Source organism: Rhinopithecus roxellana, chromosome 12 (genome assembly GCF_007565055.1).
Source record: "Rhinopithecus roxellana isolate Shanxi Qingling chromosome 12, ASM756505v1, whole genome shotgun sequence".
Lineage (NCBI taxonomy): Eukaryota > Metazoa > Chordata > Mammalia > Primates > Cercopithecidae > Rhinopithecus > Rhinopithecus roxellana.
Genome location: NC_044560.1, coordinates 31273605 through 31301524, shown reverse-complemented (window position 1 = coordinate 31301524; position 27920 = coordinate 31273605). Strand labels below are relative to the sequence as shown.

Here is a 27920-nt window from a genome sequence, read left to right as displayed (position 1 = left end):
AAAATCCACTGGAATCACGAACGATAACCCAGAACCTGGGGAAAGGAGTGGGAGCAATCAGCCCCTGCGGCAGTGGCCGGATGATAAAAGTGAGTGAAACCCAAGCACATGAAAGAGAGAGAGACTCTGTGACTCACCTTTCCATTGGGAATCAAAGCAACCCAGTTCAAGGGAGAGCACTTTGTGTCTCTCAAGGCCTGAAGCTAACTTGACGAGAGGTTTGGAGATGCTAGAAGGAAATACACTTGGAAAAGCTGATTGAATTACTCCACAATGTACACGTGTCATTGTATACACATTGCGATGAATACAGTGTACACATTAAATAGTACCCCATAAATATATGCAATTATTACTTAATTAAAAATAAAATAAAAATATAAAAAATATATAGTAGATCCTGGAAATGTAATATAAGGAATAATTACTCATACATGTTTGGGGTCAGGCACGGTGGCTCACGCCTGTAATCCCAGCACTTTGGGAGGCTGAGGCGGGCAGATCACCAGGTCAGGAGTTTGAGATAAGCGTGACCAACATGGTGCAAGCCGTCTGTACTAAAAATACAAAAATTAACCAGGCATGGTGGCGGGCACCTGTAATCTCAGTTACTCAGGAGGCTGAGGCAGGAGAATTGCTTGAACACAGGAGGCAGAGGTTGCAGTGAGCCGAGATCGCACCATTGCATTCCAGCCTGGGAGACAAGGCGAGAGTCCGTCTCAAAAAAAAAAAAAATTAGCCAGGCGCAGTGGCTCACGCCTGTAATCCCAGCAATATAGGAGGCCAAGGCAGTCAGATTACAAGGTCAGGAGTTTAAGACCAGCCTGGCCAATACGGTGAAACCTCATCTCTACTAAAAGTACAAAAATTAGCTGGGCGTGGTGGCAGGCACCTGAAGTCCCAGCTACTCTGGAGGCTGAGGCAGGAGAATCACTTGAACCTGGAAGGTGGAGGTTGCAGTAAGCCGAGGTCGTGCCAGTGCACTCCAGCCTGGCGACAGAGCAAGACTCTGTCTCAAAAAAGAAAAAAAAAGAAAAAGAAAAAAGAAATTAAAAAAATAAGGCTGGGCGCGGTGGCTCATCCTGTAATCCCAGCACTTTGGGAGGCTGAGGCGGGCAGATCACAAGGTCAGGAGATCGAGACCTTCCTGGCTAACACGGTGAAACCCCGTCTCTACTAAAAATACAAAAAAATTAGCCGGGCATGGTGGTGGGCGCCTGTAGTCCCAGCTACTCGGGAGGCTGAGGTAGGACAATCCCTTGAACCCAGGAGGTGGAGATTGCAGTGAGCCAAGATCGTGCCACTGTACTCCAGTAGCCTGGTGACAAAAAAAAAAAACAAAAAAAAAAAACAAAAACGATGGACAGCCCATCCTGCGAAATACAGAGTTTGTGGACAGATATATATTGGGTTCAGCCGGGCGCGGTGGCTAGAGCCTGTAATCCCAGCACTTTGGGAGGCCGAGACGGGCGGATCACGAGGTCAGGAGATCGAGACCATCCTGGCTAACCCGGTGAAACCCCGTCTCTACTAAAAAATCCAAAAAACTAGCCGGGTGAGGTGGCGGGCACGTGTAGTCCCAGCTACTCGGGAGGCTGAGGCAGGAGAATGGCGTGAACCCAAAAGGCGGAGCTTGCAGTGAGCTGAGATCCGGCCACTGCACTCCAGTTTGGGCAACAGAGCGAGACTCCATCTCAAAAAAAAAAAAAAAAAAATATATATATATATATGTATATATTGGGTTCATAGCGGTGTCATGCACACACACTCCTGTGAGTTTCTGTAAGTTTTTAGAGGACTGCTTTGCCTTTCGTTTTGTTGTTGTTGTTTGTTTTGTTTTGTTTTTGGGAGACAGAGTCTCACTCTATCGCTCAGGCTGGAGTGCAGTGGCGTGATCTCAGCTCACTGAAACCTCCGCCTCCCAGGTTCAAGCTATTCTCCTGCCTCAGCCTCCCGAGTAGCTGGGATTACAGGAGCGCACCACCACGCCCAACTAATATTTATATTTTTAGTAAAGATGGTGTTTCCCCATGTTGGCCAGTCTGGTCTCAAACTCTTGACCTCAAGGGATCCTCCAGCCTCGACCTTCCAAGTGCTGGGATTACAGACACGAGCCACCATGCCAGGCCTGCCTTGACTTCTGATCTGAGAGTTGCAAACTTCTGTAAAGATGCCCTTGTGGATAAACACAAAATCACAAGACAGCGATTGGACAGAATTTGTGAAGGTCTTCACCTCCAGATCACAAACGGCCCCCTGCACCCCCTCCTGCTGCTGGCACTGCTGGATAGCTGTGACCGCACCATGGAGATGCCCATCCTGAAGGATCTAGACCACCGCAGACTTCTGTGATGCACAGTCCACGCAGGGGATCCACGAGAAGGTTCTAAACAAAGCCGTAGGCGCCATGTTGTACCACTGTCACCCTCACCAGGGAGGACCTGGAGAAGTTCAAGGCCCTGAGAGTGATTCTGTGGATAAGCAAGTGGCTACGACAATGTAGACATCAAGGCTGCCAGCAAGCTCCAGATTACTATGTGCAACACCCCTCTGCAGCTGTGGAAGAGGCAGCCGACTCCACTGTCCGCCACATCCTCAATCTGTGCTGGAGGAACACGTGGCTGTACCAGGAACTGTGGGAAGGCACGCAGATTCAGAGCCTGGAGCAGATCCTCGAGGTGGCCTCGGGAGTGGCCCACATTTGTGGGGAGACGCTAGGCCTCATGGGCTTCAGTCACACAGGGCTGTAGTTCGAACCAAGGCCTTTGGATTCAGCGTCGTATTTTATGACCCCTACTTGTAAGACGGGATAGAGCAGTCCCAGGGCGTGCAGAGGGGACCCTGATACACCCTGAAGGATTTGCTGTATCAGAGTGACTGCGTCTCCTTGCACTGCAATCTCAGTGAACATAACCACCACCTCGTCATTGACTTTACTATAAAGCAGATGAGGCAGGGAGCATTCCTTGTGGACACAGCCCGTGGTGGCCTGGTGGACGAGAAAGCCTTAGCACAGGCCCTCAAGGAGGACAGGATATGAGGGGCAGCCCTCTACTTGCACAAATCGGAGCCCGTTAGCTTTGCTCAGGCTCCTTTGAAAGATGTGCCAAATCTCATCTGCACTCCGCTGGGACACTGCTTGGGACAGGCAATACACACTGCCTGGGATATGCCCATACACACTGCCTGGGACAGCAAGCAGGCGTCGCTGGAGATGAAGGAGGCAGCTGCCACTGAGATTTGCCGAGCCATCACAGTTCGCATCCCAGAAAGCTTAAGAAACTGTGTGAACAAGGAATTATTTGTCACATCAGCACTTTGGTCAGCAACAGACCAGCAAGCAATTCATCCCGAGCTCAACGGTGCAACATCCAGATATCTGCCAGGCATCGTGGGCATGGCTCAGGAGGACTTCCTGCAGCCATGGAAGGGATCATCCCTGGAGGCGTCCCAATGACTTACAACCTCCTGAGAGTGGCACATCCTTCCCAAGCTCCCTCTCCCAACCAGCACACAAAACACGGGGACAACTGAGAGCACCCTAATGAGCAATAGCAAAGAATGCCCAAAGGTAATCATTCTGACACACTTGGGACCATGAGCCAGTGAAAAATAGATGAACTAAGAAAAAAATTACGGTCTTTTTAACCGATTTTGGACAGAGGCATCATTGATGTTGCAGTGCTAAAACTACAAGAGCTAGACAACTGAAGATGTCGTCTGCTTATGGAAGTGCTGAAAGACTAGGATGTGATTTACTAACAACCAACTTCCGTCATTAATAGAGCTTTTTTCTTTATCGGTCCCTGGGCACAGCAGGTCCCGAACAGCGTTCTCTAGAATGTTGCCTTAAGAGTTCAAACATCAGGCCATGCACGGTGGCTCACGCCTGTAATCCCAGCACTTGGGAGCCCAACATAGGTGAATCACCTGAGTTCAGGAGTTCGAGACCAGCCTGGCCAACATGGTGAAACTCCATCTCTACTAAAAATATAGAAATTAGCTGGGTGTGGTGGCGAGCGCCTGTAGTCCCAGCTACTCGGGAGGCTGAGGTAGGAGAATTGTTTGAACCCGGGAGGTGGAGGTTGCAGTGAGCCAAGATCGTGCCACTGCACTCCAGCCTGGGCGACAGAGCAAGACTCTGTCTCAAGGAAAAAGAAAAAAAGTTCAAACATCAAAATTAGAAATAGTAAGAGGAAAGCTTCATCCTGTGACTCTAGTCCCTTCAGTCTACAGGGGCTGTTTAACTCTTTTTGCTAGTAGGAAGATCATATTGCTACAAAATGGGGAGAAAATTGTTTGCCTGTGGTAGATACCTGCACACATAGGATTGAAGACAGTACAGGCTCCTGTGAGACACGTCTCTCCTCTCACATCTATTTTTTGTTTTGTTTTGAGATGGAATCTTGCTCTGTCACCCAGGCTGGAGTGCAGTGGCGAGATCTGGACTCACTGCAACCTCTGCCTCCCAGGTTCAAGCGATTCTCCTGTGTCCGCCTCCCGAGTACCTAGGATTACAAGCATACGCCATCACGCCCAGCTAATTTTTGTATTTTTAGTAGTGATGGGGTTTCACCATGTTGGCCAGACTGGTCTCGAACTCCCGACCTCCGGTGGTTCACCTGCCTCAGCCTCCCAAAGTGCTGGGATCACAGACATGAGCCACTGTGCCCAGCCCCACGCTTACCTGTGAATTGCATACTGAGTGGGGAAGTTAGTCATGAGGTCAGTAAAACTGTCTGATGATGCAAAAAAAAAAAAAAAGTATTATGTTTCACAAGCTGTTTGTACTCAAAATACATTTTCTCAGTTTCAGATCCTTTCCTGTTTTATTGAGTGGAAAGTCTTGAACTCAAAGTGTTCAGGAAGAATAATGTTGCATATCCTTATGTCTCCGTAAACACTTTTAATGGTTACTTGTCATACTGTCTATGAACAAACCTTTTTTTTTTTTTTTTGAGATGGAGTCTCACTCTGTTGCCCAGGCTGGAGTGCAGTGGTCGGATCTCAGCTCACTGCACGCTCCTCCTCCCGGGTTTACGCCATTCTCCTGCCTCAGCCTCCCGAGTAGCTGGGACTACAGGCGCCCGCCACCTCGCCCGGCTAATTTTTTGTATTTTTTTAGTAGAGACGGGGTTTCACTGTGTTAGCCAGGATGGTCTCGATCTCCGGACCTCGTGATCCGCCCGTCTTGGCCTCCCAAAGTGCTGGGATTACAGGCTTGAGCCACCGCGCCTGGCCAACAAACCCATTTTTTTTTAGACATTAATAAAGTCTTCTTTTCTTCATGTGGTATTTTATACAAGAACACTTCAGATGTATTAGATTTGACTGATTTTTAACAAATCCTATTAGATTTATATCAACTAGTTACATGTTCTATTCATAGACTTTTGTGAATCATTGCCTTTTTGTTTAAAAAGATGGCCTATTTTCCAGGCACGGTGGCTCATGCCTGTAATCCCATCTCTTGGGGAGGCCGAGGCGGGCGGATCCCCTGAGATCGGGAGTTCAAGACCAGTCCGACCAACATGGAGAAACCCCGTCTCTACTAAAAACACAAAATTAGCCAGGCATGGTAGTGCATGCCTGTAATCCCAGCTATTTGGGAGGCTGCGGCAGGAGAATCACTTGAACTTGGGAGATGGAGGCTGTGGTGAGCCGAGATCACGCCATTGCACTCCAGCCTGCCTGGGCAACACGAGCAAAATTCCAACTCAAAAAAAAAAAAAAAAAAAGATGGTCTATTTCGAGCCTTTGCATAGGTACACTCCTGTTCTTGTGACAAAAGAGAAACTTTAAAATTGCCCCAAACAAAAATAATGGCTGTCAGAAATATGTTTTATTTAATTTTAATTTTTTTTTTTTTTTTGAGATGGAGTCTTTGCTCTGTTGCTCAGGCTTGAATGCAGTGGCATGATCTCGGCAGACTGCAACCTCCGCCTCCCAAGTTCAAGCAGTTCTCCTGTCTCGGCCTCCTGAGTAGCTGGTATCACAGATGTGCGCCACCACGCCTGGCTAACTTTTGTATTTTTAGTAGAGATGGGGTTTCACTATGTTGCCCAGGCTGGTCTCAAACTCCTGACCTCAGGTGATCCACCCACCTCAGCCTCACAAAGTGCTGGGATTACAGGCGTGAGCCACCGTGCCTGGCCCAGTTAATAGTTTCAACTATGTAAATCATTACACTAGATTCCCACTCACCATTCTCATTGCCAGCATTTCTGAACTTAAGTTGGCTCTGGAAATTCTCCAACCATAGTGAATCCTATTTTCTATGACCCCATAAATATTGGGCCTTGTTGTGATATGTTAGAATATGAACCCGTGGTTGGGAAAGGCGGTATCATATATGCAGTCTTTCTACCTCTACGTGGCCACATAAGAATGACATCTGACCTGGAACATTTCCTTACCAAGAAATACGGATCCCACATGGGTTGTGCAATGTGTTTGTGTTTTAAGCTAAGTGATATTACAGAAGAGTCAAAAAGTTTTTAAAATTTTGAACGTTTATAAAGTAAAAATGTTACAGCAAGGAAGGGTTATTATGGAAGAAAAACTTTAAATAAATGTAATGTAGCCTAAGTGTACAGTGTTTATGAAGTCTAGAGTGGTGTACCGTAATGTCCTAGCCTTCACATTCACTCACCTCTCATCGACTCTCCAGAGCAACTTCCAGTCCTGCAGCCTTCATTCATGGTAAGTACCCTATACAGGTATACCATTTTCTACTTTGTATGCTGTTTTTTTTACTGTACCTTTTGTGTGTTTAGATACATAAATACCACGGTGTTCTGTGGGCGGCAAGCCACCCAGGTGCTGAGGCAAGAGACTGAGGGCACGAGCTGTTCCAGTATAATAAAATATATAAAATAACAAGAGTTATACTAGATATAGATCACAGATATGATTATATATATCACTAATCATTAGTTTGTAGTAATTACTCTTTATTCAAATATTATAATAATCCTCACTCTACAATCATAACCTAGAAAAAAAGCAGGCCATACAGAGATAGGAGCTGAAGGGACATGGTGAGAAGTGACCAGACACAAGAGTGTGAGCCTTCTGTTATGCCTGGACAGGGCCACCAGAGGGTTCCTTGGTCTAGCAATAATGCCAGCGTCTGGGAAGATGCCTGTTACCAAGCAGACCATGGTCTAGCGGTAGCGTCAGTGCCAAGGAAAAGCACCTGCTACTTAGCAGACCAGCAAAGGGAGTCTCCCTTTCCCTGGGGGAGTTTAGAGAAGACTCTACTCCACCCCTTCTTGGGGAGGGCCTGGCATCAGTCAGGCCCGCCTGCAGTTATCTGGAGGCCTAACCCTCTTCCTGTGATGCTGTGCTTCAGCGGTCACACTCCGGGTCCGCTTCCATGTTCCATCCTGTACACCTGGATCTGCCTTCTAGATAGCAGTAGCTATCTAGCACTTTGCCAGGCCAAGGCGAGAGGATCGCTTGAGGCCAGGAGTTGGAGACCAGCCCGGGCAACATCATGAGACCCTAACTCTACCATACATACATACATACATACATAATACATAAAAAATTAGCCAGGCATGGTGGCTGGCACCTATAAGTCCTAGCTACTCAGGAGGTTGAGATGAGAGGATCACTTGAACCCGGGAGAGGGCGGGGCCGGGGGCCGGGCCTCGGCTTTGTGCGGCGTTGGAGGTGAGATTGAAAGTGTGCGCTTGCCTCTGTATGGAGGTGTGTGGTGAATGCTCGCGCGATTGTGACAGGCTGCTCTTGTGATGAGTTGTTTCCAATGCTCACACCGTGTGCAGCACGGCCTCGGAGACTGTGGCTGCTGGTGTGTAAGTCTGAAAGTCTCTGATATGCAGAAATAGTGGTGCAAGCTGTCTTCTCTCTCTCTCCGCCTCAGCTTCCAAACAGGGAAGGGCCCCCTGTCCAGCGGACACATGACCTTACCTATCATTGGAGATGACTCACACTCCTTACCCTGCCTCCTTGTCTTGTATCCAATAAGTAAGAGCGCAGCCTGGAATTCGGGGCCACTACTGGTCTCTGCCTCTTGGTGGTAGTGGTCCCCTGGGCCCAGCTGTCTTTTCATCTCTTTGTCTTTTGTGTTTATTTCTAGGATCTCTCATCTCCGCACACGGGGAGAAAAACCCACAGACCCTGTGGGGCTGGTCCCTAAAGTGTTCCAACTGTATTCAGTACAAGTACCGTATTCAGTACAGTAACATGCTGTATAGCTTTGTAGTCTAGGAGCAACAGGTTATACCATACAGCCTAAGTATTCAGTCAGCTATACTGTCTAGGTTTGTGTAAGTACACTCTATAATGATGAAATGATTACACGATGATGAAATTGCCCAACAATGCATTTCTCAGAATGTATTTTTTTTTTTTTTTTTTTTTTTGAGACCGAGTCTCACTCTGTCGCCCAGGCTGGAGTGGCGCAATCTCGGCTCACCGCAACCTCCGCCTCCTGGGTTCAAGTGATTCTCCTGCCTCAGCCTCCAGAGTAGCTGGGACTACATACAGGTGTGCACCACCACGCCTGGCTAATTTTTGCATTTTTAGTATAGATGGGGTTTATGCCATGTTGCCCAGGCTGGTCTCGAACCCCTCAGTCTCCCAAAGTGCTGGGATTACAGGCGTGAACCACCGCACCCGGCCAAAATATATCCTTATTATTAAGTTATGCATGACTGTGTATACAATATCTTTATAGGTCAAAAGCAGTCAAATACTGGCCATAAGATACACTTAGTCCAAGTACACAAATAATTGCAGAAGTAGAAAGTGAAACTCCTCTTACTTTCTGTTGCACTCATTTATCACAAAGCACGCAGAAGTCAGATTAACACCTGCCCTTTGCAATTTCACACTCCTCTCTTTCTGCCTCTCCAAACCTGTCCCACGTTTGGCGATTCCTTTCCTTCGACCTCCCCCATCACTTCGCAGGTTCCTGGTCTACACCCCTTCTGCCTCCCCCATCAGTTTTGAGTCTCACAACCTCTGGTCCCATAACCCCTCTGCACTAAGGAGCACTAAAAGGCCAAAACTGCAACCCGGGATGTTTGCGCCTGCGCACTCTGGGCGCAGAGCACTCAGGCCTGCGGCGCAGCGCCGGCTTATCTGTGAGAGCAATTAAGATGACTTTCGGAGGGTCCAACCGCCTTCCCAGCTCCGAACTACATCTCCCAGAAGGCTCAGCTGTGCGATCATCTTTCCATGCAGACTTGTCCTCCTTCTGAGGCTGTCCAGCGCCTGGGGGCAGTAGGACGGGTCCGGGAACTAAGCCCATCTCAAACACGTCGGAGTGGCTTTCTTTGGGGGCCAAGGCCCGAGCCTGAGCCGGGGCTCCGTGAGGCCTCTGGGGCGTGAGCGGTTTGATGAGGGGGGCGATCCTTTCGCCTGGGCTGACGCTAGGCGCGGACAGCAATTCTGACAATCGGGAGCCATCTTGCCCGGCCTTGATACGTCTCTGACTACGTTTCCCAGAGGACTCCTCGGCAAGACTGTATTTCTCGCGGGAATTCAGCATCCAAGTCACGCGCTGGCGGGACCCTGAGGGCTTTACCAGCAACTACCCCAGGGCTGTGGAGGGTTCTGCTGTGGAGGGTTCTGCTGCTTCGGAAGCTTGTAAGGCCAGAGGTGAGGAACCCGGGAGAGGGCGGGGCCGGGGGCCGGGCCTCGGCTTTGTGAGGCGGTGGAGGTGAGATTGAAAGTGTGCGCTTGCCTCTGTATGGAGGTGTGTGGTGAATGCTCGCGCGATTGTGACAGGCTGCTCTTGTGATGAGTGTGTTTCCAACGCTCACACCGTGTGCAGCACGGCCTCGGAGACTGTGGCTGCTGGTGTGTGTGAGAGGGAGCGAGACCACGTGCGGCATTGTGTGTGCGGCTGTGGGGAGCTGGTGTCTGGTTGAATGTTACTGCGTTTGTCTCCGTAGTGGTGTGTGACTGTGTGCTGTGTGACTGTGCGGCAGAGTTCAGGTGGGGATACCTGCGAGTAACTGCATGTTTCTATCTGTGTGTGTGGCTGTGGTTCATGTGTGATCGTGACTGTGACCGGGTACAGGTGTGCGCCGACAATGTGGTTGTGACAATGTGGTTGTGACTGTGAATGTCTCTTCGGTAAGTGTGCACTTGTGCTTATGAGACCGATGGAGGCCCTCCGTGTGCGACCCTGTTGCTTTGGGCGTGGATTGTCTGTAGCTGAATGTCCCCATGGTGAGGGTGTGATCAGGTTTGTGTGACTGGATAGACTTATCAGTGTGAGGTTTTATCACTTAAGTATACTTCTCTAGGCATTATACTCCAGTTTTTCCCCGTTTTAAAACTTTATATTAATGTTGTCATACTGTCTTTGGTTTATTTTTACAATTCTGTGAATCATTTCTATTAGATAAAATAGCGGTCAATTCAATTTCTTTGCTATATTGTATTCTTGCTTTTGAAGTATACCACAATTATTCATCCTTTCTAGTAATGATGCCCATATTAGTTATTTATAGTTTTTTATTTTATAAACAACACGACCACAAACATTCTTTCACATGGGGTACACATGCTTATTTACCAGCAGAATTGCTGGTTCATATATCTTCCACTTTACTAAACAGTGTCAAAATATATACCAGAGTGGCTGCACAAATTTGTAGTTGAACAGCAATGTTCGAAATATCTTATTGTTCCTTATCACTACCAAAACATAGTTCCAGGAGTTAAAAAAATTTTAGACCAGGTGTGGGGGCTCATGTGTGTAATCCCAGCACTTTGCTAGGCCAAGGCAAGAGGATCGCTTGAGGCCAGGAGTTCGAGAGCAGCCGGGGCAACATCGTGAGACCCTAACTCTACCATGCATGCATACATACATACATACATACATACATACAAAATTAGCCTGGCATGGTGACTGGCACTTATAAGTCCTAGCTACTCAGGAGGTTGAGATGAGAGGATCGCTTGAGCCCAGTGCTTTGCGGCTGCAGTAAGCCATGATCACACCACTGCCCTTCAGCCTGGGCAACAGAGCAGGAGGCTGTCAACAGATACATGGATAGAGCCTATATAAAGTGTACAAATCTTTTTTTTTTTTTTTTTTTGAGGCGGAGTCTCGCTGTGTCGCCCAGGCTGGAGTGCAGTGGCCGGATCTCAGCTCACTGCAAGCTCCGCCTCCCGGGTTTACGCCATTCTCCTGCCTCAGCCTCCCAAGTAGCTGGGACTACAGGCGCCCGCCACCTCACCCAGCTAGTTTTTGTATTTTTAGTAGAGACGGGGTTTCACCGTGTTAGCCAGGATGGTCTCGATCTGCTGACCTCGTGATCCGCCTGTCTCGGCCTCCCAAAGTGCTAGGATTACAGGCTTGAGCCACCGCGCCCGGCCAAGTGTACAAATCTTAAGTGTACAGCTGTGTAACACTCCTAGATCTATACAAAGAACTTTGCCAGGACCTGAGATGGTTCCCTCATGACCCTTCTCAGTAATTTCTCCCCCGAACAATCTATTGAGAATTCTATCATCATTAACTAGTTTTACCCATTCTTTTTTTTTTTTTTTTTTTTTTTTTTGAAACAGAGTCTTGCTCTTGTTGCCCAGGCTGGAGTGCAGTGACGTGATCTTGGCTCACTGCAACCTCCACCTCCTGGGTTCAAGCGATTCTCCTGCCTCAGCCTCCTGAGTAGCTGGGATTACAGGCACCCAACCATCATGCCTGGCTAATTTTTGTATTTTTATTAGAGACAGGGTTTCTCCATGTTGGCCAGGCTGGTCCTGACCTCAGGTGATCCGCCCGTCTTGGTCTCCCAAAGTGCTGGGATTATAGGCATGAGCCAATGCATCTGGCTGTCTTACACATTCTTGAACTTCCTGTATATATGCAGTTATACAGCATGTACTGTTTTATGCCAGGCTTCTTTTCTTATATATTATGTTTGTGAAATTCATTCATGTTGTTCAGCATAATTGTACTTAGTTCTCATTACAGTGGGGATATATTGTAGTATATTAGTCGATTACATTGTTAATGGATATTTGGGTAGTTTCCAGTTTGGGGCTGTTACAAATGATGCTGCAGCTGTGAACACTCTACCCTGTTTTTGGTGAACACATGAAGGCTTTTCTTCTGGGTTGATACTTAGGAGGGGCATTGCTAGCTCATAGGGTAGGCTAATGTTTAATAGTTGCTACCACGCTCTCTGTGGGTGTTCCAGTTTACACTCCATCCAGCAATGTGTAAGAGTTCCAGTTGCTTCATATCCTCTCCGTAATTTGGTACTGTTAGTCTTTTAACTATTTTATTCGTTGTGTGGTACAGTTTCATCATAGGTTTTTGTTTTGTTTTGTTTTTTGAGACAGAGTCTTGCTCTGTTGCCCAGGCTGGAGTGTAGTGGTGTGATCTCAGCTCACTGCAAACTCCGCCTCCCAGGTTCAAGTGATTGTCCTGCCTCAGCCTCCTGAGTAGCTGGGGTTACAGGTGCGCGCCGCCACGCCCAGCTAATTTTTGTATCTTTAGTAGAGACAGAGTTTTACCATGTGAAACTCCTGCCTGCCTCAGCCTCCGAAAGTCCTGGGATTATAGGTGTGAGCCACTGCATCCAGCCTCATCATAGTTTTAATTTGTATTTCCTTGATGTGAAATGATGTTCAGCACCTTTTTGTATTTTTACTGGCCATTTGTATATCCTCTTTTTTTTTTTTTTTTTTTTTGAGATGGAGTCTCGCTGTATCGCCCAGGCTGGAGTGCAGTGGCGTGATCTTGGCTCACTGCAAGCTCCGCCTCCCGGGTTCACGCCGTTCTCCTGCCTTAGGCTCCCGAGGAGCTAGGACTACAGGTGCCCGCCACCACACCCGGCTAATTTTTTATATTTTTAGTAGAGACGGAGTTTCACTGTGTTAGCCAGGATGGTCTCGATCTCCTGACTTTGTGATCCGCCCACCTCGGCGTCCCATAGTGCTGGGATGACAGGCGTGAGCCACCGTGGCCAGCCCCAGTGTATATCCTCTTTTTTGTGTCCACTTTCCCCTTTTTAATTTTTTAAAAATATTCCTCCCTCCCTTCCTTCTTTCCTTCCTTTTTTTTGAGACAGAGTTTCCCTCTTGCTGCCCAGGCTGGAGTGTAATGGCACACTCTCAGCTCACTGCAACCTCCGCCTCCCGGGTTCAAGCAATTCTCCTGCCTCAGCCTCCCAAGTAGTTGGGATTACAGGCTTGTGCCGCCACGGCCAGCTAATTTTGTATTTTTAGTAGAGACAGGGTTTCACCATGTTGGTCATGCTAGTCTCGAACTCCTGACCTCAGGTGATCCAACCACCTCATCCCCCCAAAGTGCTGGGATTACAGGTGTGAGCAACCATGCCCCACCTAAAATTTTATTTTCATATTGTGAACATAGTATAAGGAATTTGCAAATACTTTTCAGGTGCCACAGTACAATGATGAAAACCAGGAAATTTATGCTGATAGGAAGACTTTTAATTAAATTAGAGACCTTTTTCACATTTTGTTAAATTTTCTTTACTGTTTCAGGATCCAATCCAAGGTCCTGCATCGAATTGTCTTGTTTCATCAGTCTCCTTCCATCTGTGAGAGTTCTTTAATCCTTTTTATCTTTCAGGACTTTGACCCTTTTGAAGAGTACTGGCCAGTTATTTTGGAAAATATATATATTTTTTCTCTTTCTTTCTCTCTCTTATTTTTTGAGACGGAGTCTCTGTCACCCAGGCTGGAGTGTAATGGCACGATCTTGGCTCACCACAGCCTCCGCCTCCTGGGTTCCAGTGATTCTCCTGCCTCAGCCTCCTGAGCAGCTGGGACTATAGACATGCACCATCATGCCCAGCTAATTTTTGTATTTTTGGCAGAGATGGGGTTTCACCATATTGGCCAGGCTGGTCTTGAACTCCTGACCTCGTGATCTACCTGCCTTGGCCTCCCAAAGTGCTGGGATTACAGGCCTGAGCCACCGCGCCCGGCCACTTTTTTTTTTTTTTTTTTTTTGAGACGAAGTCTCACTCTTGACCCCCAGGCTGGAGTGCAATGGCGCGATCTCGGCTCACTGCAACCTCTGCCTCCCCGGTTAAAGCGATTCTCCTGTCTCAGCCTCCCAAGTAGCTGGGATTACACGTACCTGCCACCACCCCTGGCTGATTTTTGTATTTTTAGTAGAGATGGGATTTCACCATGTTGGCCAGGCTGATCTCGAACTCCTGACCTCAGGTGATCCGCCCGACTTGACCTCCCAAAGTAGTGGGACTACAGGTGTGAGCCACCGCACCCGGTCCTGGCCACTTTTTTTTTTTTAATAGACAAGGTCTTCCTCCATCATCCAAGCTGGAGTGCGAATGCGAATGCAGTGGCATGATCATGGCTCACTGCAGCCTTAACCTTTAGGGCTCAAGCAATTCTTCCACCTCAGCCCCTGAGTAGCTGGAACTATAGGTGTACACCACCACTCCTGGCTATTTCTTTTCTTTTGTTTTCTTTTTGTAGAGATAACATCTTGCTATATTGCCGAGGCTGGTCTTGAACTCCTGGTTTCAAGCTATCCTCCTGCTTTAGACTCCCAAAGTGCTGGGATTGCCACATCCGGCCTGTAGAATATCTTTCAATTTGGGTTTGCCTGGTGTTTCCTTATGGTTAGATTTAGACCGTGCAGTTTTGGCAAGAAGATCACAGAAATGACGTTAAACTCTTCTCAGTGTGTCACATCAGGATATATATATATATATATATATATATATATATATATATATATTAGTATATCTCATTGGCAATGTTAACTTTGAAAACTTGGTAACAATGCTGTTTGCCAGATTTCTCCTCTGTAAAATTACTATGTTTCCCACTTTATTTAATAAGTATCTTGTGGGGAAATAATTTGAAACTATGCAAAAATCCGATTTCTCATCATGCTTTCTCACCCATTGATTTTAACATTCATTGATAATTTTTACCTGTAACAATTATTATTATTATTATTATTATTATTTTTTTTTTTTGAGACGGAGTCTGGCGCTCTGTCGCCCAGGCTGGAGTGCAGTGGCCGGATCTCAGCTCACTGCAAGCTCCGCCTCCTGGGTTTACGCCATTCTCCTGCCTCAGCCTCCCGAGTAGCTAGGACTACAGGCGCCTGCCACCTCGCCCGGTTAGTGTTTTTGTATTTTTTAGTAGAGACGGCGTTTCACCATGTTAGCCAAGATGGTCTCGATCTCCTGACCTCGTGATCCGCCCGTCTCGGCCTCCCAAAGTGCTGGGATTACAGGCTTGAGCCACCGCGCCCGGCCTACCTGTAACAATTATTACTGTGAATTTGCCTAGTGGTGATTTTCTCCTTCTATCATTTCTTACACTTTGATAATTTAAATTCTACTATAAGGAAGAGCTGTCTCTTCTTCCTCCTGTTAAAGTGAACTGACTATGGCCTGAGAAGGACTTTGTATTTCTATATCTGAGTCCTTACGGATGAACTGTATCCTAATAGGTAGACAGAATTGGAAACCTAACTTGTGTGCCTGTAACAACAGTATGTGCCTGTAACAAGCTGAGTCTTGACCAATCCCAGCAGCAATACTTCAACCACTCATACACTGCTGAGTGTTCAAACTGTGTTAAATAAGGCAAACACCGTCCGGGCACAGTAACTCACGCCTGTAATCCCAGCACTTTGGGAGGCCGAGGCAGGCGGATCACCTGAGGTCAGGAGTTGGAGACCAGCCTGACCAAAATGGTGGAATCCTATTTCTACTGAAAATACAAAATAGTAGCCAGGTGTGGTGGAGTGTGCCTGTAATCCTAGCTACTCAGGAGGCTGACACAGGAGAATTGCAGTGAGTTGAGATCACTCCATTGCACTCCAGCTTGCGCAACAAGAGGGAAAAATCCATCTCAAGGAAAAAAAAAAAAGGCAAACACCAACTTGGAACCAGCTGAGCTGTTTCTCCACCTCACTTCTGATTTTTATATGTCACTTCCCTTTCTTTGTTTATAAACGTGTTCTGACCACAAGGCATCCCTGGAGTGCCTCTGAATCTGCCGTGATTCTGGAGGTTGCCTGATTTGCGAATCGTTCATTGCCCAATGAAACTCCTTTACATTTAATTCAGCTGAAGTTTTTCTTTTATCCTCATTTGTTTATTCAATTATCTACCTATGGATTCATGGACATTTATTTTATTCTATTCTCTATTATTATTATTTATTTATTTTGCTGTTTAAAATTTCCCAGATTTGACCATCAGAAGCTCCTTAAGTTGGCTCTTGTGTCCTTTCCAATGTGTGATCATTTTTTTAAAGCTTCCCCTGGACCCCGCTTTCTGGCACCATAAGATGTTCCAGGCTCATCTTGTATCTTCCCTCTTCCATCTCTGGTCTCAGCAATTTCTCCAAGCAGTGTTAGTTTTTTTTTATTGGAGAATGCATTTATAAACCAAGATCTGGGCACTTGGTATGCTTAGTACTACTGGTGTGTCTTTGCTCTGGTTCTGGTCAGTGGAGACAGTGAGAAAATACACAAATGGCTATACACACGTTTATGTCTATTTTTTATATGTTAAAAACACACCAGTTTACACTCATATGTTCAGTTCTATTCCAGTACCACAGGATATTTTTTTTCCCCAAGAACTATGAAATATCTGAGATTTTACCCTAGTTGTAAGCTAGTAAGTTAGCTTGTCAGTATCACAGATACGTTCAGAAGACATTAGACTTCTGAGTCAGAGACAAAGGATGCTTTGTTGCTCATGGCAATCTTCAGAATATCTACATTCTCCTGGCACTGATTCAGTCATACACCCAGGATTATGCAAAATACACAGGTATCTGTGTGTTCCCTTGACCCTAGGAAACCTGAATTTTTTTTTTGTTTTTGTGTTTTTTTTTTTTTTTTTTTGAGACGGAATCTCGCTCTGTCGCCCAGGCTGGACTGCAGTGGCCGGATCTCAGCTCACTGCAAGCTCCGCCTCCCGGGTTTACGCCATTCTCCTGCCTCAGCCTCCCAAGTAGCTGGGACTACAGGCGCCCGCCACCTCGCCCGGCTAGTTTTTTGTATTTTTTAGTAGAGACGGGGTTTCACCATGTTAGCCAGGATGGTCTCTATCTCCTGAGCTCGTGATCCGCCCGTCTGGGCCTCCCAAAGTGCTGGGATTACAGGCTTGAGCCACCGCGCCCGGCCATAAACCTGAATTTTTTATAACGGGTAGTTAGAATGCCTACCCTTTGCTGTAGAAGGAGATGGACTCTGTCTTCCAAGGCTGTTCACTGTATAAACAACTTGGCAAAATAGTGCAGAACAAAAGCACTTAGTACCTCTGCTTGCAAGATACGCAGAAACATGCAAGACCCGTGGGGAATTGTCTCCCATCAAATTTAGCCATTTCCTGGTTACTTCATTTTCCAACAGAGAGAAACCTGCTTCTCAGATTCAATAACTAGCTCTATCCTAGAATACATGCAGATTAGTTCAGAGTTGCTAACCTGGACCTGTGTAAAAAACAAATTTACTAACTACAGTAGAGAATCTCTGTGTAGCTCTTTTCTTTAAGCTTACAGTATATAGTAAAAATCATCTTCCAAAGTTACTCAATTTAGTTATTTTCTTTGCCACTTTTTTCAGTGTGGTTTTGCTACTCATTTTTCTTACATTTAAAGATCATTCGTTGCATTTGGGTTCCCCCACATCCTGGTTGATTGTAGCAGGCTACACTATTTTGAATGTGAAAACATTCACCGGGCATGGTGGCTCACGCCTGTAATCCCAGCACTTTGGGAGACCAAGGCGGGCGGATCACGAGATCAGGAGATCGAGACCATCCTGGCTAACATGGTGAAAACCCGCCTCTACTAAAAATGCAAAAAATTAGCCGGGTGTGGTGGCGGGCGCCTGTAGTCCCAGCTACTAGGGAGGCTGAGGCAGGAGAATGGCGTGAACCCGGGAGGCGGAGCTTACAGTGAGCCGAGATCATGCCACTGCACTCCAGACTGGGAGACAGAGCAAGACTCCATCTCAAAAAATAAAACAAAACAAAACAAAACAAAATAAAATAAAATAAAATAAAAATCTTAGTTCTCACAGACTCCTTGTACGTATTCCACTTCATTTGTTTCTGCTTTATCCTTGCTGTATTTCTTTTGCACAAATGAAGAGTTACCTGCATTCTTTTTATATTAAAGATAGCATTCTCTAGGCACTCTTTTGTACATTATTTCTTTCTCTTAATGATACTTCTGGATAACACTCGGGCAGTTAAAGAGATATTCATAATTCTTTTTTAATTGTTACATAATACTGCAGCCTGTGGATTTATCATAGTTTATCGAACTACTTTCCTATGTATGAATATTTAAGTCATTTATAATATTTTGTTACTAGAAACAGTGCTGCAATAACCTTGTATATATGTGTTTTTGTATTGCTGGAGGAGTATCTTTATGGTAGATTCCTAGAAGCAGTATTGCTGGGTCAAAAGGTAAGTTAGTTTTGTGAAGTATTGCAAAATTCCCCTCTACAGCTGTTGTACCAGTTTTTATTCCTACTTGCTATGTATGAGCATGTCTGTTTCTCTTCACAGCTCACCTAACAGAATATGTTGTCATGCTTTTTTTTTTTTTTTTTTTTTTGAGACGGAGTCTCGCCCTGTTGCCCGGGCTGGAGTGCAGTGGCCGGATCTCAGCTCACTGCAAGCTCCGCCTCCCGGGTTCACGCCATTCTCCTGCCTCAGCCTCCGGAGTAGCTGGGACTACAGGCGCCCGCCACCTCGCCCGGCTAGTTGTTTGTATTTTTTTTTAGTAGAGACGGGGTTTCACCGTGTTAGCCAGGATGGTCTCGATCTCCTGACCTCGTGATCCGCCCGTCTCGGCCTCCCAAAGTGCTGGGATTACAGGCTTGAGCCACCGCGCCCGGCCGTTGTCATGCTTTTTAGTTTTCACCAGTCTAGTCTAATAGATGAGAAATAGTACCTCAGTTTTATTTTCTTTCTTTCTTTTTCTTTTTTTTTTTTTTTTTCAGACAGAGTCTGGCTGTGTTGCCCAGGCTAGAGTGCAGTGGTGCGATCTCAGCTCACTGCAACCTCTGCCTCCTGCGTTGATTCTCCTGCCTCAGCCTCCCGAGTAGCTGGGATTACAGGTGACTGCCACCACGCCCAGCTAATTTTTGTATTTTTAGTAGAGATGGGGTTCTACCATGTTGGCCATGCTGGTCCCGAGTTCCTGACCTCAGGTGATGCATCCGACTCGGCCTCGCAAAGTGCTGAGATTACAGGTGTGAGGCACTGTGCCGAGCTCTCAGTGTTTTCTAATTTCTCTCATTATGAGTGTGTTTGAACATTTCAGAGTCTTTTTAAAGATTGCCTGTTTACATCTTTCCCTTTTTTGTAGCAGATATTTATTTAGTGCTTTGTCTTTTATGACTAGCGGTTTGTTTTTTTTTTTTTTTTTTTTTTTGTATTCCCACTCCCCTCAAGGTCTTGAAGATAGCCTCCTATGTTTTCTTGTAGAGGCTTTTTTTTTTTTTTTTTTTTTTTTTTTTGAGATGAAGTCTCACTCTTGTTGCCCAGGCTGGAGTTCAGTGGTGTGATCTCAGCTTACTGCAACCTCTACCTCCTGGGTTCAAGCGATTTTGCTGCCTCAGCCTCCTGAGTAGCTGGGATTACAAGCATCTGCCACCATGCCCGGCTAATTTTTTTTGTATTTTTAGTAGAGACGGGGTTTCAACATGTTGGCCAGGGTGGTCTTGAACTCCTGACCTCAGGTGATCCACCCGCCTCAGCGGGCCTTGGCCTCCCAAAGTGCTGGGATTACAGGCGTGAGCCACCACGCCTGGCCCAGAAACTTTTAAACATTCACATTCACACTTAAATCTGTGATCCCTATTGAATTAATTCTTGCATATGGGGTAAAGGTTAATTTTTTTTTTCCAGTTGGGCACCTAGTTGTTCTGGCACTGTTTATTGAAAAGAGTGTCCTTGCGCATCTAAATTGCATGGAGGCTGAGCGAGGTGGCTCATGCCTGTAATCCCAGCACTTTGGGAGGCCGAGGCAGGCAGATCACCTGAGGTCAGGAATTTGAGACCACCCTGGCCAACGTATTGAAACCCTGTCTCCACTAAAAATACAAAAATTAGCTGGGCGTGGTGGTAATCCCACCTACTCCAGAGGCTGAGGCGGGAGAATCGCTTGAACCTGGGAGGCAGAGATTGCAGTAAACCAAGATTGTGCCACTGCACTCCAGCCTGTGTGACAGAGTGAGACAAGGAAGAAAGGAAGGAAGGAGGGAGGGAGGGAGAGAGGGAGGGAAGGAAGGTTGGTTGTATGGAGTCTTTCTCATAAATCAGGTGACAGTATATACATGTGGCTATGTGGCTCTCTTTCTGGACTCTGTATTCTGTTTGGTTTTATTATTATTTTTTTCTATGGATTGCTGTCTTGAAATCTGTAGTTTTAGTCCTCCTACTTTTTTTCTTTTCCAAACTATCTTGGCTATTATAAGCTCTTCCAATTTCCAAATAAATGTTAGAATCAACTTGCTAATTTTTACCTTATACCCCCCAAAGCCTTGCTGGGGTTTTGTTTACAAATCTATGTGTTCATTTTGGGGCCCGATGCAGTGGCTCACACCTGTAATCCCAGCACTTTGGGAGGCCAAGGCTGGAGGATTGCTTGAGCCCAGGAGTTTAAGACAAGCCTGGGCAACATAGTGAGACCCTGTCTCTACAAAAAAAAAAAACCAAAACCAAGCGAACACACAAACAAACAAACAAAACCCCAAACACATAGCTGGACTTGATGGTGTGCTTCTACTCCTAGTTTCTCAGCAGCCTAGGGTGGGAGAATCGCTTGAGCCCCTCAGGTTGAGGCTACAGCGAGCTTTGATTGTGCCACGGCACTCCGGCCTAGATGACAAAGCAAGACCCTATCTCAAAAACCAAAACAAAAACTGTGTTCATTTTGGGAGAATTGACATCAATATTCAGTCTATAGTACATATGGTATATGTCTACATTTGTTAAGATCCTTAATTTCTCTTCCCAATTTGTTGTGGTTGTTAGCAACATTTTTTGCTAGCTTTATACCTGGGTATTTGATGTTTATTATCGAAACTGTGAATAGTATTTACATTTTTAAAAAATTTCCAATTACTCATTACTAGAAATGCAATTGATTTTTGTCTATTGGCCCTATATGAGACCATGTTATTTAATTCACTTGCTAATTTTAAGAGTTTATTGATTATTTAGGATTTTCTATGTCTGCAACTTATCATCTGTGAATAATGATAGTTTTATTTCTTTCCTACGAATCTTTGTACCTTTTATTTCTTCATCGTGCCCTATTGTACTGACCAAGCCCTTTAGTACATTGTTAGAAAGAAATGATGATAATACACATTATTCTTTTTTTCCTGGATTCAGGGGGACATTTTTCAGTGTTTCAACATTAGGTGTAATATTAACTCTAGGATTTGATATTTTCCTACATACAAGCTAATACATTAGCCTGTTAGTTTCATGAATGCTGGCAGAAACATGAGACTCCTGGATCAGAGACAAAGACTTTATTACTCATGGCACAGCAAGCAGCATAGGCATCAGTGTTCATCAGTTCCTCTTTCTCTCAGCTCCCATGGGGACAGCATGAGGGTCTATATGGATGCTATTCATGCAGTGCACGGGCATAGCCACTGAGGAACACTGAGCCTGGATAATCCATTGCTTTCATAGTCAGCAGTAAGCAAGCCTGCTGTTTGTGCTCTTATCTCATCTCTCAAGGTTATCAGCTGCATAAATAACCCTGGGAAATGAGTAGTTAGAATCTTGCATTCTAGGCATGCCCAGCAAGATGCCTAAGAGTGTGACAGACCCACGGTGACTGTCTTTCCCAACAGTAGGTATTTTGTAGATGCTACTCATCAAGTTGAGGAAGTTTTCTTTCTCATTTCGTAAGACTTTTTTTTTTTTTTTTACATTAATGAGGGCTGAATTTAAAAGAGAGGAGCAGATACCCCGATGCAAAAATTCAGCCTGGTAGGCTGCCCTCGGGGCAAAGATGAGGAGTGTTGAGAATGCAACAAGCATGGTGTGGAGCTGTTGAAGTGGGAATGTTTCATGTCATCTTGCTTGGAAGGTACAGCATTTGAAGACATCCCTTTAACCAGAGGAAGGCCAGGAGGAGAGACCAGAAAGGGGGGTTTAAAGTGAGCACTATAGAAGAAGGAACTCTGTTTCCAGATCTTTCTGGATAATTTTTGACTCTTTAGTATCTAGCACAATTCCTGGCTGTTATATATCATAGGCTATTTGGTTGATAAAAGAATACTAAGAGCTTAACATGTAGCAGTAATAATAATAATATCAAAGGGTGCATTTAGGTTTTAAAGAAGAGACACTTGTATTCCTTTGGTATTCATCTGGGGAAATGCAGTGAGTGAGTGCCTGTGAGTAGAGGAAACCGTTAGGTAATTGACAACATGGTGCTACTTTCTGAGTGGTCAGTTTTACATGAAATAATTGATGAATTGTTTAATGATCAAGAAGCTTGGTGCATAGAGAATAATAGTGCTCTTTATGGTTTGTATAATTTTAAGTTTCTTAAGTTCTTGTAGCTAATAAGCAAAACACCAGAGTTTTCGTAAACATTTAAATGTCGATCACTAATTCAGTTCTTCCCCTTAAACAATGTAGTCTTCCTTTAGTATTTTAGTGTAACTTATTCTTTCGGGCACTTTAAATGTCTTAAAGTGAAGATGTTTATAAATAATACACACAAGGCTGGGTGCGGTGACTCACACCTGTAATCCCAGCACTTTGGGAGGCCAAGGTGGGAGGATCACCTGAGGTCAGGAGTTTGAGACCAACCTGGTCAACATGGTGAAACCCCCTCTCTATTAAAAATACAAACATTAGACGGACATGGTAGCGGGAGCCTGTAATCCCAGCTACTCAGGAACTCAGGAGGCTGAGGCAGGAGAATACCTGGAACACAGGAAGTGGAGGTTGCAGTGAGTTAAGATCCTGCCACTGCACTCCAGCTTGGGTGATAGAGCAAGACTCCTTCTCCAAAAAAAAAAAAAAAAAAAAAAGAATAACATACAATTGGCCAGGTGGGGTGGCTCACACCTGTAATCCCAGCACTTTGGGAGGCCAAGGCAGGCAGACCACTTGAGGCTAGGAGTTGGAGAACAGTCTGGCCAACATGGTGAAACCCCATCTCTACTAAAAATACAAAAGTTAGCCAGGTGTGGTGGCACACGCCTGTAATCCCAGCTACTCAGGAGGCTGAGGCAGGAGCATTGCATGAACCCAGGAGGTGGAGGTGGCAGTGAGCAGAGATCGCACCATTGCACTCCAGCCTGGGCGACAGAGCAAAACTCTGTCTCAAAAGAAAAAAAAGAATACATAGAATTGTTACAAGTTTATTGCTACACTTACACCTAAAAGCTATTTTAAAACATCAGTCATGTGCGTTTAGTTCATTTCTACATTACTTTATACTTTTTAATTCCTTCCCATTGTTATTGTTATTAATTTTAGTATCTTCCTGAGGTTTCAGTAATATTATTTTTTATTTTCTGGGTTTCAGTTCTCTTAAGTCAAGGCCGATTAACCCCAAAAGTCTTCTCAAACTAAGCAAAGGAGTTGTTTTTTTGTTAGCACTTGCAACGTGATTGTACAATCCGAGCACATTGAAAACCGATTTGACCTAGGTATGTCCAAACTTAAAATGTGTATAATCTTTGAGCAATTATACTTTTAGGAATTAATTGTGAAGAATTCATATACGAGTGAAATGATACATGCACAAGGATATTTATTAGAGCACTGTTTGTTACAATGAAAAACCAGAAAAAGCCTAAATGATGATTGGCCACAGATTGGTTAAATAAATTAAGTTATGGCCAGGTGCGGTGGCTTATGCCTGTAATCCCAGCACTTTGGGAGGTGGAGTTGGGCGGATCACAAGGTCAGGAGATCGAGACCATCCTGGCTAACACAGTGAAACCCCATCACTACTAAAAATACAAAAAATTAGCCAGGCGTGGTGGCGCACCCCTGTAGTCCCAGCTACTCAGGAGGCTGAGGCAGAAGGACGCGGAGGTTGCAGTGAGCCGAGATTGCCCCACTGCACTCCAGCCTCGGCGACAGATGGAGACTCTGTCTTAAAAGGAACATAAAAAAATTAAGTTATATCCATTTAATGGACTACAGTGTAGCTATTAAACCAGTTATGTAACACAATATGTACTCATTGGGAACTCATTCCAAGATATATTAAGTAAAAATAGCAATGTGTATAAGTAGTGTGTATAATATGAGTTAGAAAAATCTTTATATGTGTGTATGTGTGTGTATATAAACATATATTCTCCAAGCCATGTTGAGTTGCCCTAATCCATCCTGTTCCAGTTATAGTCTGGTATCTTTGAAGCTAGGGATGATAGAGGCATTTGCCCATTCTCCTCACTGATACCCTGCAAGCATTTCTGAAGCATGAACAGAAGGGAAATGATCATTCTGGGCCAGGAGCTGTGAGGAAAGTGGGGTCTTATCTATCTTCTTTTGCCTCTCCCAGCTCTACTCTTCTCCAAAAGAAGAGCCAAGAGAAGGTCCTTTTCTACAAATATCAGAGCCATGGCTCAGGTGAGATACTGTTTCCTTTTGCTCAGATAGAGTGATTTTTACCTCTAGTACCTGTAAACATTTGTTTTCCTCATTATGATGCTTTTTGATGTTAGAAAAACAATACCTTTCAGAAAGTTTGGTTATGAGCAATGCTGGAATTTTGCTGTAAAGGAAAAAATCTCTAACAGGCCAATTCATAGAAAAAAAGAATTGATTAGATAATCATTCTTAGAAAATTTACACTCCCCCCCCCCTTTTTTTTTTTAAATTTGAGGTGGAGTCTCGCTCTGTCTTCTAGGCTGGAGTACAGTGGCACAATCTCGGCTCACTGCAACCTCTGCTTCCCAGGTTCAAGTGATTCTCTTACTTCAGCCTCCTGAGTAGCTGGGATTACAGGTGCCCACCACCACACCCAGCTAATTTTTGTATTTTTGGTAGAGATGAGGTTTTGCCATGTTGTCCAGGCTGCCCTCGAACTCCTGACCTCAAGCGATCCACCTGCCTCAGCCTCTCAAAGAGCTGGGATTACAGACATGAGCCACCGTGCCCAGCAAAAAATTTATATTCTTAACTCACAGTTATGTATTAGTCAGCCAAGTGGTTGAATAACAGATTTCTCTGAAGAAGTTTTAATTTAGATAAATGTCCATCAGAAAATCCCCTATCAATTTCATCAAGAATACTTATTTCTTTCCATAAAGCGATTAAGAATTATGTAATGTAAAAATGGTCTGACCCAGATCAGGTGTGGATAATTTTTTTATACTGGTTTCCAGGGCCCCCTGTCAGGAAAAGGACATGCATTTCCTCCTAAACAACCCCAGTCTCCTCTCCAGTTACCCCCGCTTTTAAACAATGTTTACATACTCATTTACAAAGTCCTTCAGTATCTCCTATCTCAGGTTTCTACGGAAAATCCTGATAGGACAGAAGGGTGTTCCCCATTGAATTAATATGAATCTAATTTGCTTGGACAGTGATTTGATGGGATGAAAATAAGTAATTAGGGGCACCTTATAGGGAAAAGCCCTCATTAGCTCCATAGACCTGGGTTTTCCAATAAGAAAATACATGCTGTGGTTTTGTTTGATTTCAGTGCCAGTACATGGCAAGGCCTCCTGGTTAATGAGCCTTTTATGTTCGAGAGTGTGACTAGTGGTTCGTACAAAGCTCTCACACCTCACTAAGCATCCATGAAAAATTGACGTCAGTGGCCAAATGTGGTGACTCACACCTGTAATTCGGGCATTTTGGGAGGTTGAGGCTGGTGGTTTGCTTGAACCCAGGTGACTAGCCTGGGCAACATGGCAAACCCCATCTCTACAAAAAATACAAACATTTGCCAGGCCTGTTGGTGCGTGCCTGTAGTCCCAGCTACTCGGGAGGCTGAGGTGGGAGGATCACATGAGCCCAGGAAGTCATGGCTGCAGTGTGATGTGATCATGCCACTGCACTTCAGCCTGGGTGACAGAGGAAGACCCTGTTTGAAAAACAAAAACAATGATGTCAGTAATAGCAATGGTGAAACTGGATCATCCTTCACCAATTTTCTGTAGCTTAGTTATAAGGGGAATTTACAGCTGGGCAGTAGGTGATTATAAATGAGATTGGGCCAATGTTATTTATAGGTCTTTAAAGATCACCTGCAGCCTGAATTTCTAAAGGCAAAAGAACAGATATCATTTATAGGCTTATAATAAATATTATTCAAATTATATGTTACAACAAATTTGAATAGTATTTGTTGTAACAAGGAACATTTCTTATTGTATAATAGTCTGGCATAGGAATGGATCAGCGTCTTATATGCTAATTTTATTTTCTAAGATACAAATTGTTTACAAGTAATTTTACACACGTCTACAAGGGAAGTAGTTCATTTCTGGTTTTGTCCCATTACCAGTCCCACTCCAAGCAATTCTTGAAAATTGGTTTACTACCATTTTTTGATAAACCCACTTTAGTCATTATCTCTTGATTGATTGCAAAGTTAAAGGGAACATTGTATTCCCATACTATACTTTCATTTTTCCCGGCTGTTACCATATCACTGTTTTTGGTTAAATCAACAGTATACACCTTATTATGGCTGCAAATATTATTCTCTGCCAAGAGAGCTCATAGTTTTGTTCTGTACAACCCTTCATTTTCCTGGGGTTAATTGCTTTCCCCCCCATTTGCTTAGTCATTTGTGTGTTTATATCCAGAATCTCCAGCATCACTGCCACAGGCCAGTCAATACGTTTTCCCTCTGGTCAGACACATCAGTTCCTTTTGATGTAGAGACTTGCTTCCCCACTTCCTGTGTCCTTGTTCCCATCTGGTCTGGTGTACTCTCTCAGTCACAGCTTTCCTGAGACTTTACCCATTTCCTGAATCCTATGTTGTCTTCTTTTTTTATTTACTCCCTCGTTTTTGTGGAGCATATCCTCTAGAAGTTTCCGAAGAAACTCTTCTTGAGTCCTTGGATGTCTACAAATGTCTTTTCTCAGCACTCGAAACAGAATGATAGTTTGTTTGTGCAAGTCTAGGTCAGAGTTTATTTTCTCCATCAGAATATTGAAGAATTGTTCTTATTGTTTCTCGCTTTTAGGGGTGTTCTTGAGAATTCCATTGCCCCTCTAATTTTTGATGCCTTTTATATGACCTACTCTTTGCTCTGGAGGCTTTTAATGTCTTGTCTTTATCCCTTATTCTGAAATTTGACTTTCAGCTATTTGGGAAAAGAGAGGGAGAAAGATCAAATGTATTGTTGATTTATTATATGACAGGTATAGTGCAAGGCATTGCATATACAATTTCATTTAATTGGGAAAGCCCTCTTAGCTGAATTTTTGTACTTTCCCAACCTTGTTTGGATAATAGAGGTATCCTCCCGTACTCAGGCAGTTTCATTTGGAGGAAAAAGAATGACATGGAAACCCAGTGATTCAGTTGTGCTTACTTGATTACAGTCCTCCACTGCATCCCAGACATTCATATGCTCACTATGTTTTACTTCCTCTACCTTAATCTTTTTCTTCTCTCTTTCCTTCACAAAAATACTTTTTTTTAAAAATTAATCAAGTCATATACGTGGTTATTGTTCCAGGAGTCAGTGATGTTCAATGATGTGTCCATAGACTTCTCTCAGGAGGAGTGGGAATGCCTGAATGATGATCAGAGAGATTTATACAGAGATGTGATGTTGGAGAATTACAGCAACCTGGTTTCAATGGGTAAGGACATCTGTCCATAGTAATTTAGATTCTGCCCTTGGAAGGCCTACTTCCTCCAATGTGAAATGCTCACCTGGCTTTCAAAAACCAGTCGAATTTTGACATCCTGTTC

The 27920-nt window shown here is 44.7% G+C and overlaps 2 protein-coding genes and 1 pseudogene across 3 annotated transcripts in view; 2 read left to right on the top strand and 1 right to left on the bottom strand.

Annotated features, from left to right (window-relative positions):
* The first annotated feature begins 1756 nt into the window (after nt 1-1756).
* LOC104679968 lies at nt 1757-3555 on the top strand (annotated as a pseudogene).
* A 5204-nt stretch (nt 3556-8759) lies between these two features.
* LOC104679910 lies at nt 8760-9520 on the bottom strand. Its single transcript, XM_030942320.1, has one exon. It carries the CDS (start codon nt 9518-9520, stop codon nt 9014-9016), a length of 507 nt encoding a protein of 168 aa, XP_030798180.1. The 3' UTR covers nt 8760-9013.
* Nucleotides 9456-27920, top strand: part of LOC115900666 (zinc finger protein 566) — a 36412-nt gene continuing 17947 nt past the window's right edge. For both annotated transcript variants that reach the window (XM_030941653.1, XM_030941654.1), the window contains exons 1-3: nt 9456-9630; nt 24541-24608; nt 27682-27808. In XM_030941653.1, coding sequence (XP_030797513.1) covers nt 24600-24608; nt 27682-27808 — 136 coding nt within the window. In that variant the 5' untranslated portion in view covers nt 9456-9630; nt 24541-24599. The remainder of the gene's footprint in view (nt 9631-24540; nt 24609-27681; nt 27809-27920) is intronic.

Bases quoted from the DNA above. Each gene is read 5' to 3' on its own strand.
- LOC104679910 (XM_030942320.1), bottom strand. From the start codon at position 9,520: ATGCTGAATTCCCGCGAGAAATACAGTCTTGCCGAGGAGTCCTCTGGG.